The following is a 14,225-nucleotide window of genomic DNA, read 5'->3' as shown; positions in this document are numbered from 1 at the left end:
GACTTGCTAAACGCTCAGGTGATCTTTAGCATTTTTTTAGAAATAAAGTATTTTTTTAAATTAAGGTATGTACTTTTTTTTTCTTTAGGCATAACGCTCTTACACACTTAATAGATTGTAGATGGTATAAACATTTTTGTATGCACTGGGAAACAAAAATTCATTTGACTTGTTTTGCGATATTCACTTTATTGCAGTGGTCTGGAACGAAACCTGCAATATGTTTGAGGGCTGCCTATATTAACACAACCCGTGAACTCCCTTGCGTCCTGCGCGTCACTGAACCTAGCATGAGGCAGCTGGGTTGAGGTTTCATAGCTGGAAGGCTCCAGTAGCCGGGGAGGGGGCACACACGATGACACGGGACTTAAGAGAGAGAACTAATGTACAAGTAGTTTCTTTTTGCAGTGGGATTGGAAGGGAATTTGTCAGCAGAAAGGTAGCAGCTGTTCATGTATAGGGATTGTAAGCAAAAAATTCTTAAAAGTAAGGATTGGCTGTCCTTAAATAGAATCTTTTGGGCTGGTGAAGAAATATCACAGTGTATGTTCTTTGTCTTTTTAGGGGAGTATGAAGAAGCACTTAAGGTAATGGTCATTTCATCTTATTTTCAAATAATTTTAAAAATATTTATTGACTAGGGGTGCCTGGGTAGCTCAGCCAGTTAGGCGGCTGCCTTCAGCTCAGGTCATGATCCCAGAGTCCTGGGATTCAAGCTCCACATCAGGCTCCCTGCTTCTCCCTCTGTGCCTACCCCTGCTCATGCTCTCTCCCTCTCTCTCTCTCAAATAAATAAATACAATCTTTTAAAAAAATTTACGGACTAAAACTAGAACCTGAATTCCAGTAGCCAGGGGCAGAAACTAATGAAACACAACAGAACAGATTTTGAGAGAGAATGTGACGAGTAGGGCATACCACTCAGCAAAAGGCAGCTCCTGATAGAAAGGTTCTTTCTAGTTACTGTTTCCTCTCATTTGTGGTCTTGGTATTGCTACTGTAGCATTTAAAAATACAGAGAGGCGCCTGGGTGACTCATTCGGTTGGGCGTCTGACTTGTGATCTCAGCTCAGGTCTTGATCTCAGGGTCATGGGTTCAGACCCCTCATTGGGCTCCACTCTGGGTGTGGAGCCTACTTAAAAAAATAATAGTTAGAAAAATAAAAATAACTCTGTGAAATGATGCTTTCTGGTTCACACTTCTCGTCTCCTTTCTTTACTTTGTTTCCTATAGAATGTTATAGGATAATGCGGGAGAATGTAAGGTACAAACTATTGAGTTCACCATTTTTTGCTTATCAGTAATGATTTAGAGCAATCCACAAGGTCCCTTCTTTTAAGGCATGCCCAGCTGTCCCTTCATTACCACCTTTGTAATTAAGATTTTTCTTTAAAGTTTGACTATCCTTTATGAACTTCTAGTCCATGACTATCTTCCATACTCACTTTTGGTCTAGGGAGGGAAAGCAAGATTTTTTTTTTGTTTCCTTTTTTAAGTAGGCTCCATGCCCGCTGTGGAGCCCAAGGTGGGGCTTGAACTCACAATCCTGAGATTAGACCTGAGCTGAGGGGCGCCTGGGTGGCGCAGTCGTTAAGCGTCTGCCTTCGGCTCAGGGCGTGATCCCAGTGCTCTGGGATCGAGCCCCATATCAGGCTCCTCCGCTAGGAGCCTGCTTCTTCCTCTCCCACTCCCCCTGCTTGTGTTCCTTCTCTCGCTGGCTCTCTCTGTCAAATAAATAAATAAAATCTTAAAAAAAAAAAAAAAAAGACCTGAGCTGAAATCAAAAGTTGGAGGCTTAACTGACTGAGCCACTCAGGTGACCCAAGACAAGAGTTTTTTTAAACTGGGAGCTGGATTTATCCTTTTTGTTGCCTGGTCGAAATTGCCATTGTGGGTGCCACTGGATTCAACAGTTTAGCCAGTCTTGGTTTTTATTTAGAAATCCTTATTTACCAGCTAGTTGCTTGGTTTTGGACATTCAGGTCCCGCACTGGTTTCTCTTAGTTGAGATACTCATCTCTTAGTAATCTCATGCTTCACAATTTCCTTCTTCCCCAGTTTTCATGTGTTCTTCCTATTTCCTCTTTGCCTTTTTTTTTTTTTTTTTTTAAGACAGAGTGCAGGGGAGTGAGGGGTTGGGCAGAGGGAGAGAGAATCTTAAGCAGGCTCCATGCCCAGTGCAGAACCCAACTTGGGGCTCAGTCTCACGACCCTGAGACACGACCTAAGCCAAAATCAAGAGTCGGATGCTTAACTGACTGAGCCACCCGGGTACCCCATTTCCTCTTTGCTTTTAAGCTGTTGTATTATGCTGTCCCCCACACCCTTCACCCTTGTCCAACTCAAGTCTGTGGTCTTCAAAACTCAGATTTCCCATAATCACTGCTTACCTGTCTAGTCAGAAATTCAGACCTCGGGGGGTACCTGGGTGGTTCAGTCGGTTAAGTGTCTGCCTTCGGCTCAGGTCATGATCTCAGGGTCCTGGGCTTCCATCAATCCCTGTGGAGCAGGGAGTCTGCTTGTCCCTCTCCCACTGCTTTTGCTCGCTCTCTCTCTCTCTAATAAAATCTTATAAAAATAAAAAAAATCTCAGACCTCGGGAGTCTAGATGTTGTATAAGCCTGCCCTGTCTCAGGAAGCAAGACTCTTTATATACATTTTTACATAGTACTTGCTATATGATATTTAAGATCCCATGTTTATATTTTGACGCATTTCATTATAGTCATTTCTTGAGCAATTTTTTCCACAGACTGTACCATACATTTCACTACCAGCCTCTTGGCTTATGGTCTAGAATAGGAGCTGGCAAACTAGCCAGTGGGCCAGCCATGGGTTTTTATAAATAAGGTTTTATTGGAACCCAGCCGTGCCTATTACATATCGTCTGTGGCTGCTTTTGTGCAGACTTGAGAAGAAAACGTATGGCCTGCAAGCCTAAAATATTTATTATGTGGCCCTTTAAGAAAATTTGCTGATCCCTGATCTTAATACCTTTCCAACTTTTTGGCCATAGAATGCTATTTTTAAATGGAAGCTTAAGTCCGATGTATAAAAATAAATAAAAGAACAATTCTTGTCACTGGGTGACAAATGGGGAGATCTAGAAACTGATGGACTTGACCCCTTATCTCTTGGACACTGGAGTACCTTCATGGAACCTCAAATGTTCCCTGAAGTAGAGTTTTCAAAATAGGATTTTTTAGAAGAAAAGTTGAGATTAAAACCTATAAGTAGGGTCATACATAAAAACCAGTTCAACAGAAAAGTAGTAACCCAGTTAATGAGAACATCTCACCTAATAAAGTGCTATCCTAAACCTACTTTTGCGTTTTTGATAAGAAAACCATTCCTAGTTAACATTTGAGGCAAAAAACAGCAGGATGACTAACAGTGTAGTATATGCCATTAGATTTAATAAAATAAAGATATATCCTAATATTTTCAGCGTAAATCACCATACCCCTTCTGTTTAGATGTCTTTGAGGTTTTTCATTTGGGAAAGGAAACTCACACGATATGTTTTTATTTCATAACGTATCCTCTCAGATGGCAGTTAAGCAGGGAAACCAACTACAGATGCAAGTCCATGAAGGCTCCCGTGTTGCTGATGAAGCCCTGCTGCCGCCACCTGTACCAGAAAAGCGGCCAGTCGTGAGGGCAGGGAAGAAGCCACTTGCACATTATTCGTCACTGGTGAGGGTCTTAGGATCAGACCTGAAGACCCCAGAGGAGCCTGCAGCACAGGTACAAAGAGAATGGACCTGTCCCCCTAGTTTTTCTAGCCTTACGTCTCATCGTCTCTGGTGTAACCCTTGAGCTGTCCATCAGAGACTTGGGAGTTACTGTGACCCATCTCTGCCTGACTCTCTGAACCTGGTAACTGGGTACTTCTGGAGAAGGGGCAAGAGGGTGATACAGAGACTTTGTTCTCCTTTTATACTCCTTCATACTCTTTATTGGGTTTTGTGTTCTTTTTTTGACCATACCTTTATATTATTTCACAAAAGAAACTTCAAAATACTACATTTCAGGAAAATTATTTTAAACAAGGCTGCCTGGCTGGCTCAGTTGGTAGAACATGCGACTCTTGATCTCAGGGCTGTGAGTTCGAGCCCCACGTTGGGTGTAGAGATTACTTTTAAAAAATCAAAATCTTTTTGAAAAAATAATCATCTTAAACAGAAAAAAAAAAAGCAGCCTCCAAGATCTTGGGTTGTGTTTCCTTGCAGCGGTTTCCACTTGTTCCCCGTGACTCAGACCAGCCTCAAGACAAGCCCCCAGACTGGTTCACAAGCTACCTGGAGACAGTGAGTGTTCTCTCTGATGTAGGTTTTAGCAGCCGGTGGGCACAGGTGGAGTGTGGGAGAAATAGCTGAACTCAGACGTCTCCTGCCTCTGGCGCAGGGGAATAAGGAGGGATAGCTAATCACTTCTAAACTAGAGCAGCTCCAGTCCAGAAAGCTCCTAACTTCTACAGGGGTGTATCAGAAAAGAGGGAGCCTAATTCTAAGTTTGAGGGGAAGGAACAAGTCTCTATGCTTGAGAAGGAAGAGCTTAGAAATGTACTCATCAAAACAATTTCTTGGTATCCCCTTTGAACCAGTGTGCATGTGGAAAGAATAGGCCTTCTTTTGCCACATTTCTCTCCATTCGTTCAGTAGCTACTAGCTGCTGCTGTTCTTTTACCAGAGACAGGGAGGTGTCTGGTCTGTTTGATCTCTTCAGGCTTTTTTCCAATGTTGGAACTGAGGGGTTTTTTTCCCCATCTTCTGCTCTGTATCCTAGTTCAGAGAACAGGTGGTTAAAGAAACGGTTGAGAAACTGGAACAGAAATTACATGAAAAGCTAGTCCTCCAGACCGCATCCTTGGGTTCTTGTCCATCCGAAGTCTCAATGCCCATTTCAGAGGAAACACTGTTTTTGCCAGAAAACCAGTTCAGCTGGCATATTGCTTGCAGCAGCTGCCAGAGGAGGATCATCGGGGTGCGCTACCAGTGCAGGTGAGCGGTCCCCTCGGAGCTCAGAGCTGTTCGACCACCTCCGAACAGCCTTCCTGGCATTCTGGAGAGGTCGAGGGAGACGGGGCACACACTGTCTCTGCCATCACACATGGATAGCAGCTCTAGATTGGAAACAGGCTATTCATCACCCACAAGAAATACTGTTTAAAGGGTAACTGTTCAGATTGATGTGTTCAGATACACATTTGAACTAACAGAGCCAGACAAAGTTCTGTTGCCAGAACAAAATTATATCACCAGGGATTATCTCCCTGTTGTTCCAAATGCTTTCGTATCTTGCTTTCTCCCATAGATTTTCCTTTGAAATGGATACATGTTAAGTGCTGTTACCTCCATTTTACGAGGAAACTTGGGACAGGGCAGGGCCAGGTGACATGCTCAGGTTACCACCTAGCTGGTAATACAGCCAATATGGAAGTCTGGTGTCCTCTCTCTCGACCTCTGGTACTTCCCACTTGCCATGCTTTTCCCCACAGCCTGTGCCCATCCTACAATATCTGTGAAGATTGTGAATCAGGGCCATACGCCCATGACTCCAACCACATCCTACTGAAGTTGCGGAGACCTGTGGTGGGTTCCTCTGAAGCGTTCTCTCAGCCGAGGTTCCCTGCCCCTCGTCTCCCTGCTGCTCTGGAACAAGCCAGGTAAAACCATGAGTACACGGATGGGCATCTTCGTTGTGGTGGTGGGGCATGAATCACAGGACTGCAGACAGTCCCCTTAGTTCCTACACATTTCCAGTTGATGGGTGACCATGGGGACGATGGGCCGAAGCTTATGAGACAGAAGTGAGAACCGTAGAGAGGAGTTAAGCTAGAAGCTGGCACTGATGGAGCGCCCGCTACAGGTGGCTCCGAACAGCTGCAACACTTGTTCATAAGGTTCACAAGGTTTGTTTTTAAAGACTTTCCATTTGTGACCTCACAGGCTCCAGAAACAGGTCGACAAGAATTTTCTTAAAGCAGAAAAGCAAAGGTTGCGAGCTGAGAAGAAACAGCGAAAGGCAGAGGTCAAGGAACTCAAAAAGCAGCTTAAGCTGCACAGGAAGATTCATCTGTGGAGTTCCATCCACGGACTCCAGAGCCCCAGGTCCCCTTTGGGCCGACCAGAGAGCCTGCTGCAGTCAAACACCCTGATGTAAGTCCGGGAGCCCGGGGCCAGGGTGGGCACCGAGGCTGGAGGTCCAGCCTTCCGAAACCAGAACTTCAGCCAGGTTTTTCCTTTTTTTTTTTTTTTTTTTTTTTTAAGATTTTATTTATTTATTCAACACAGAGACAGCCAGCGAGAGAGGGAACACAAGCAGGGGGAGCATGAGAGGAAGAAGCAGGCTACCAGTAAAGGAGCCTGATGCGGGGCTCGATCCCAGAACGCTGGGATCACGCCCTGAGCCGAAGGCAGACGCTTAACGACTGCGCTACCCAGGCGCCCCGTCAGCCAGGTTTTTCTCTTAATCAGCAGTCCTAACAGCCAAACTCTTAAAACTTCCTGTCCTATGGGCGCCTGGGTGGCTCAGTCATGTGAAGCATCCAGCTTTGGCTCAGGTCATGATCTCAGGGTCTTGGGATCAAGCCCCTGTCAGGCCTCCAAGCTCGGTGGTAAGTCTGCTGAAGTTTCTCTCTCCATCTCCGCATACTCGCTAGCATGCACATGAGCGCTCTCTCTCCCACTCAAATAAATAAATCTTAAAGAAGAAGAATTCAAACTTCCTATTCTCTGATCCTAGCATTCTGAAAGAGTGGTTTGGTAGTCACTGTCGACACTTTAGAGCAGCCACTGAGGTTCCAGACTGGCTGCTGTGCCCTGTCTTCAGTGGAGGCAGTTGTGATCTGACGAGCCTGACTCCAGTTCTTTTATTTATCCACGCTTATCCTCACCACAGCTTTTCAGTGCAGGAGTAAGATTTGTCTTTGTTGTTTAAGATTTTATTTTTAACCAACCTTTACACCCAACACGGGACTCATATTTACAACCCAGAGATCAACAAGAGTCGCGTGTTCTACCGACTGAGCCAGCCAAGTACCCCAAACCTGTTGTTTTTCATTTTTATTTATTAAGATTTATTTATTTATGGGGCTCCTGGGTGGCTCAGTCAGTTAAGCATCTGACTTCAGCTCAGGTCATGATCTTGGGCTCCTGGGATTGAGCCCCCTGTCGGGCTTTGTGTTCAGCAGGGTGTCTGCTTCTCCCTCTCCATCTGCCTCCCCCACTCGCTTGTGCGCTCTTGCACACAAATAAAATCTTTTATGTATTTATTTGAGAGAGAAAGTGAGAGGTGGGTGTGGGGAGAGAGAATCTCCAGCAGACTCCCCACTGAGCATGGAGCTCAACGCGGGGCTTGATCCCACAACGCCGAGATGACCACACTGAAATCAAGAGTTGGATGCCCAACCAACCAAGCCACCCAGGCACCCCTGTCTTGTTTTTTCAAAAATTCTATTAGTATTACTTTTTTTTTTTTTTTTTTAAGATTTTATTCATTCGACAGAGATAGAGACAGCCAGCGAGAGAGGGAACACAAGCAGGGGGAGTGGGAGAGGAAGAAGCAGGCTCATAGCGGAGGAGCCTGATGTGGGGCTCGATCCCGGATCGCCAGGATCACGCCCTGAGCCGAAGGCAGACGCTTAACCGCTGTGCCACCCAGGCGCCCCTATTAGTATTACTTTTAAAAATATTTTAAGTAATCTGTACCTCCAGCGTCGGGCTCAAACCTACAACTCCTAGATCAAGAGTCACATGCTCCGTTGACTGAGGCAGCCAGGCGCCCCCCTATTAGTATTATTTGTAAGGCAAATGCATTAGTACGTTAAGAGTTACTCTCAGCCTCTCGAACCCCACAGTGTTAGATATTCAGAAGCCATCATACCCAACACAAGTGATTATCTGAATTTCTCTTCAGGTTCCCTTTGCAGCCCTGTGCCCCTGTTATGCCAACCCTCAGTGCAGCATTTGTGGATGAGAATTTGCCTGATGGGACTCACCTTCAGCCAGGAACCAAGTTTATCAAACACTGGAGGATGAAAAATACAGGAAATGTCAAGTGGAGTGGAGACACAAAGGTATTTTCCCTCCCATGGAATGAAGATGAGGTGATTTGAAGTGACAGTGCTCAGCTGACCGGCTTTCTTTCTCTTGTCCCCGTTCTTTTCAGCTCAAGTTCATGTGGGGAAACCTAACTTTGGCTTCTACAGAAAAGAAGGATGTTTTGGTTCCCTGCCTGAAGGCCGGCCATGTGGGGGTCGTGTCTGTGGAGTTCATCGCCCCAGCCTTGGAGGGAACGTACACTTCCCATTGGCGTCTTTCTCACAAAGGCCAGCAGTTTGGGCCTCGGGTCTGGTGCAGTATCATAGTGGATCCTTTCCCGTCCAGAGAGAGCCCTGAGAACATTGAAAAGGGCATGATTCACTCAAGCAAAGCTGATGAGCTCACCTGCCAGCAAGAGGTGAGCACTGGAAGGGGAGACTAACGCTCCTCAGCCCACTCACAGCTGGCCTTTGTCCAGAAATCAGGAAGGGTAGCTCCTCCCCCAGCACCCCCGTGTGCTTGCATTGGGCCCATTCCTCAGGCTTTGTTTGCATGTCCTTAGGATCTTAGTGCAGGCATCCCTCAGTGCTCTTATATCTTTGTAATGATGTTCCGCCAGCCTCTCTGCTGCACGTGGACAGACACGGCTGCCTGGCCTGTTGAATGGCCGGACTGATGTTCCTGAACATCCCATGCGTGTGTTCCCTAAATACTGAGGAAGCCTTGCCCTTGTTTTTAGTTGTAGTTTTTGTAAGCAACTTCCCTTAATTAAAAAATCATTCCTTTTTTTTTTCTTCCCCCCCTCCCCAACCCCCCCAAGTGGTGGAGCACTGTTTCTTAGGGCATTTTACTGCTTAGATTTAGTTAACCAAAGTTAACGTCCTCTTTATTGACAACTGTTACTATGGTTAATCTCAGTTGTCATTAAAGGAAGCTGGTGGGGATTCCTGGGTGGCTCAGTTGGCTAAGCATCTGCTTTCAGCTCGGGTCGTGATCCCAGGGTCCGAGCCCCACATCAGGCTCCTTCCTCAGTGGGGAGCCTGCTTCTCTCTCTGCCTGTCATTCCCCCTGCTTGTGCTCTCTGACGATCTTTAAAAAAAAAAAAAAAAAAAAAAAGGAAGCTGGTGAAGGAGGTCGTACATGAACACACTGTATTATTTTTGCTACTTTTCTATAAGTCTAAAATGATCTCAAAACAAGTTTTAAAACATGTTGAGGTACAGCAGTATTTTGGTTTTTAGGGAGGCAACTGTCAGTTTACCTTTTGAGTTCAGTTGAGAGCCTAAAATTTGTCCCAATGGTTTGTCTGTATAGGAAACTTTTCTGGCTAAAGAAGAAATTCAGCTTGATGAAGCAACTGAGCAGACCAAAGGGACAGGAGCTTGCATCCCACAGAAGACAAAAAATGTTGCCAGCGAGAGGGAGCTCTACATCCCATCTGTGGACCTTCTGACTGCCCAGGTGGAAGACTGAGCACTTTGGGGGGCGAGGGACAGAAGGCAGTGGAGAAAGAGTCCTTACCCTGTTGAGAAGGTGGTCTAGCCACAGGCGGTACCCGGCGAGTTAGAGATCTGCCCACTGGATCTAGTCAGATGCATTGAATAGCAAGGGCTGTGGAAGCAGGCCTCTAGATGTTTCTTCTCTGAATTGGGAACTCAGTCTTGGGCTTCCCCACAGCTTCCCTTTAGTCGCCTCTGTGTTTCTGCTTTTCGGGTTCACTTTCACCCCCACTGCATTTTCTCTCCTTCCTGCCACTTGGTTATTTGGACATCTTGTTCCCACTTCAGTCTTCTTGACTTCACTTGACTGAGGTGAGGCATGAATTTGAACAGAGTCCAGGAAGGTGTGGAGCTCAGTGGCCTACAAGTCCCCCTCAAGACAAAACCTGGCTTCAGCATCCACTCCAAGTAGCCTAATATTGTGCTTTCTGTCCTCAGGACCTGCTGTCCTTCGAGTTGTTGGATATAAACATTGTCCAAGAATTGGAGAGAGTGCCCCACAATACTCCCGTGGGTAAGAATGTCATTCATCCCCTGTTGTTTATTAACAGACACAAAAGTGTTACACCCTAGACGCCGGTAGTGAGAATTTTATTCTGAGGAAATACATGGCAAGGATTTCTCCTATGGTGTGACATTAAAACCGCACCCATAGGTCTATTTTCCTTCTCTTCCCTGTTGTCGATCAGAGTTAAGACATGTTTGTGCAAGGCTTCTCCACCATAAAGGGACCCTTGAGGCACCTGGCTGGCTCATTTGGTAGAATGTTTGGCTCTTGGTCTTGGGGTTGTGAGTTCAAGCCTCATGCTGGGTGTAGGGATTACTTAAAATCTTGCGGGGGGGCTCTTCTCCATTTTTCTCTAAACATTATGTTCTTTTATTCTTTTACATTCCTGGTTCTCTGTCTTGGCCATGGTTTCTCAGGCCAGACAACTGTGATCCTTCCTGCATTCATTGATCTGAGATACTTCCACACCTAATGGTCTGCAGAAATTATTTACAACAGGCCTTGAAGCATACCTAGGTTTATTTCAGCCCTGCAGGGGGCAAGAAGCCTGTGAGCTATTGCTTCTAGACACTGACCCTTAATGATGTGTTGCTCTGTTGTTGTTGTTGATGGTTCTTCTGTCTTCATTCTCCAGATATGACTCCCTGCATGTCTCCTCTGCCGCATGACAATCCTTTAATAGAGAAGCCAGGCTTGGGGCAGATACAGGAAGAGAGCGAAGGGGCGGGATTTAAAGTGCTTCCCGGTAAGGGGATAAATATTTGTCACGTATTCTCATTGTCCCCTTATGTATCACACCGTCTTCACACACACTCCCTCCTACCTTACCTTAGCACGTCAGCGGGTTTTCTGTGGCCTCTCGTCTTGTGAAGTCTCCTCACCTTCACATGGAGCCAATCGAAGCTGTTCCTTAGCGTGGGACGTGACTAGAGGGAGCTCCCCGGCAGCAAGTACAGTCAGGGCTCGTGTCTTTCAGATCCCGCAGCGTCAGCCAAGAGGAAGGCTCAGAGCACGGCCTCCGTGGAGGAAGCAGAAGACGACCTGAGTGGGACCCAATTCGTGTGTGAGACTGTAATCCGATCCCTTACCTTGGACGCTGCCCCAGACCACAACCCACCTTGCAGACAGAAGGCCCTGCACAGTGAGTGTCCCCGAGTTCCCGCAGTGAGCAGCACGGTGTCTGAACTGTGACTGCCCGGCCCGCGTAGGAGGAAGGGCTCTGCTCCACTGAGCCTGGTGGTTGGGTGAGCTTTGTTAGGGTCTGGATCGTGGTGGTTTCTGTAGACTCCACACACTTGGCCTGAGCGTTTTAATTCTAGCCTCAGAAGCAAAGCAGCCACCAGAACCCATTTTCACACTTTTCTGAGGCACAGAATCACAGCTGAGTGACTCACGCACAGCAGCCACGTGTGCTGCCTGGATCCTATGCGGAGGAGACTGCCTGTAAGCTGACCGAGCTTCGGCAGAGACCTCCACTGGCCGCTGAGTGGTGTCCTTTCTCCAAGGACACAGGCCAGGAAGTAGTGGGCAGAAGCAGGAGTACCAAACTTAGTTTCCCAAGGTTAAATTCTGCTGTCATCAATTTCCTTTATAACAAGAACTTCTAGATAACTGGATAGGTAGAGACCATACTATGTATTTCTAGAACTATCCAAAACTTCAAATTCTAGTGCATCAAAATATGGGAAAATTTCTTGCGTTTATTATAATGAAATGGGATCTTATACCTTTAAATACGATTTGTCTCACTTTTGTTTAAAATACAGTCATTTCCGGGGCGCCTGGGTGGCTCAGTCGTTAAGTGTCTGCCTTTGGCTCAGGGCGTGATCCCAGCGTTCTGGGATCGAGCTGCACATCAGGCTCCTTCGCTGAAAGCCTGCTTCTTCCTCTCCCACTCCCCCTGCTTGTGTTCCCTCTCTTGCTGGCTGTCTCTCTGTCAAATAAATAAATAAAATCTTTTAAAAAAATAAAATATACTTATTTCCCTCCCCCCCACTTACGTACAAATACATAAAAATGTTTGTAGTAGTTATCTCTGATAGGATTATATTTCCTTCATCCTTGTTTTGCCAATTTTCTGCCATGACTCTCCATTACTTAGCAAAGAGGAGGAGGAAAGTAGGCATACAGTCCTGCAGTACTCACTACCTAACATTTTCTCTTGTTATAGCGCCGTTAGCTGATACATCCGTTTTGATTTGTCTTTAAGATTCATGGCACTTCTCAGGAGCCTTGGTGTTTCTCTGTACCTCGTGAGCTTCGGTTCTGGCTTTGCCTTGGCTTCAGACTTAGAATGTGGCCATTACTGGTTCTAGTGGCAGCCCTTTCCCTCTGGCCACCCCTCTCCTCTGGCTTTCATGATTATAGCTTATGACCCACAAGGCTTTATCAGGTAAGGGTAGCACTGGGAGCTGCTTTTAGCTTATAGCTTAAAATGGATTGCTTTCCTCCTTTAGTGAAGTTTGCCTCCCCTGAAGAGGGACCACTTGGAGATCAGCGGGAGGAGGCTGTCCATAGTGCCAAAGAAGCTGTTGTGGAAGAGGAGGAGGAAGACGAAGAGGAGGATGAGCTCAAAGATGAGGTTCAGAGTCAGTCCTCTACTTCCTCAGAGGATTATATCATCATCCTGCCTGAGTGCTTTGACACCAGTCGCCCCCTGGGTGACTCCATGTACAGCTCTGCGCTCTCACAGCCAGGCCTGGAGCGAGGGGCTGAAGGCGAACCTGGGCTGGAGGCTGGGGAGAGAGTCCCTGCAGGGGAGAACCAGCGGCAGGAGCAGAGCATCAACGACATCCTCATGACCTCACAGACTCTGGACACAGTGCCCCTTACCCCAGAGGTGGTGGGGCCTCCGCCACAGCTGTCCAGGTACCATCCACACCCCCCTCAGCGGGGCTCTTCTTCACGGGTGGAATAGGGAGGAAACAACTCAATCTCTTTGTCAGTCAGAAAAAGAGACTTTTTCCCGTAGGAAAGTCTGCATTTAGATGAATAAAAGTCGTATTTCTCAGAATTTGTGGATTCTGAATTTAAAACTGTGCTTGTTCTTAATTATCTAAGTATAGTCTGTCTACTTCTGTTTTGATCATTGAGAGCCAGTTTTTTTAGTTTGGCTTGGTTTGTTTTTTTGCTTTTGCTCCCAAAACCGAGGATCGAAGAGAGCCAGTTTTTAAACACGTACATCCCTGGACCTTCCTTCCCCATTCTACTGACTTAGCGGTAAAGGGAGCAAAACTCACTCTCATGTTAACCCAAAGTATAATAGGAAGTCATCTACTATGAAAAAAATATATTCTTCATCATCTGATTATTTTTCATCATCTGCTGATGTGTGTCATTGTTCTGTCATGGTATGGCAGATGGTGGAGCCTTGACTAGGATTTACATCACTCTCTCTCGGAGCTAGACATTTCCCTCAGTTAGTACCACTTAATTGGGGGGTGGGGGGTGGGGGACCTGACTCAAGCCGGTCTCTCTAGCTTGACTGTGGCTACAGAGGAAAACCAGAAGTAGCATGAGCCCTTCCTCCCTGATCCCTACATTCGGACATGAGATGTGGATCAGAAAAATGAAGCCTTTGTAGACAATCTGCCACAGCTGTGCCACGTGTGGTTTCTCCAGCGTTCCCACTGATTTTCGATGTTGTGTCTTTCTGAAAGGAGCCCTCCTTGTGCGCAGCCGGATGGTTTCCCAGAAGTGGATGTACCAGTTACCATACCTGAAGTGTCTTCAGTCCCCGATCAGATCAGAGGAGGTAACGACCAGCCTGAGCTTGATGTCTTTTTCTGTGCTCCTGACAAAACCAGGCATAAATAGGCACTCTGTCTTTGTGATTCTTGGCATGATTCGGAAACCTGCCCTTGTCTTTTTTCTGTGGCCCTCCCTCACATTCTTTTCTGTTCTCTAACTTCGTATTAAACGAGACCTCACAGAGGTGGGCATTGTGCTACAGTGGAAAGAACACAGGCTTTGGAGCTAGACCAGTCTAGGTTCCAGGCCTGGCTCCCCCTTTCCTCACTGTTTGACCTTGAAACGGTTCAGCACGGTCATAAAACCTACAGGGCTCTTTTCTTACCTCCAAAATAAGGAGACTGGCACCTTGAAGTTGTTAGTAGACCTTCAAAGTCACTTCCCACTCTTAATTAAAAAAAAAAAAAAAAAAACCTAAAGTA

General features: G+C 46.3%; 1 protein-coding gene across 3 annotated transcripts in view; it reads left to right on the top strand.

Annotated features, from left to right (window-relative positions):
* NBR1 (NBR1 autophagy cargo receptor) overlaps nucleotides 1-14,225 on the top strand; it is a 28,710-nt gene that overhangs the window by 8,772 nt on the left and 5,713 nt on the right. For 2 of the 3 annotated variants that reach the window (XM_026512725.4, XM_026512724.4), the window contains exons 5-18: nucleotides 565-587; nucleotides 3,551-3,748; nucleotides 4,234-4,311; nucleotides 4,790-5,004; nucleotides 5,502-5,669; nucleotides 5,953-6,162; nucleotides 7,922-8,081; nucleotides 8,174-8,464; nucleotides 9,361-9,507; nucleotides 9,984-10,059; nucleotides 10,688-10,798; nucleotides 11,030-11,194; nucleotides 12,510-12,921; nucleotides 13,713-13,807. In XM_026512725.4, coding sequence (XP_026368510.2) covers nucleotides 565-587; nucleotides 3,551-3,748; nucleotides 4,234-4,311; nucleotides 4,790-5,004; nucleotides 5,502-5,669; nucleotides 5,953-6,162; nucleotides 7,922-8,081; nucleotides 8,174-8,464; nucleotides 9,361-9,507; nucleotides 9,984-10,059; nucleotides 10,688-10,798; nucleotides 11,030-11,194; nucleotides 12,510-12,921; nucleotides 13,713-13,807 — 2,349 coding nt within the window. The remainder of the gene's footprint in view (nucleotides 1-564; nucleotides 588-3,550; nucleotides 3,749-4,233; nucleotides 4,312-4,789; nucleotides 5,005-5,501; nucleotides 5,670-5,952; nucleotides 6,163-7,921; nucleotides 8,082-8,173; nucleotides 8,465-9,360; nucleotides 9,508-9,983; nucleotides 10,060-10,687; nucleotides 10,799-11,029; nucleotides 11,195-12,509; nucleotides 12,922-13,712; nucleotides 13,808-14,225) is intronic. The other variant, XM_026512728.4, reaches the window with a different exon arrangement.

This window comes from Ursus arctos, unplaced genomic scaffold (genome assembly GCF_023065955.2).
Source record: "Ursus arctos isolate Adak ecotype North America unplaced genomic scaffold, UrsArc2.0 scaffold_24, whole genome shotgun sequence".
In the NCBI taxonomy this organism is placed as follows: Eukaryota; Metazoa; Chordata; class Mammalia; order Carnivora; family Ursidae; genus Ursus; species Ursus arctos.
This window is presented reverse-complemented; position numbering and strand designations above follow the sequence as displayed.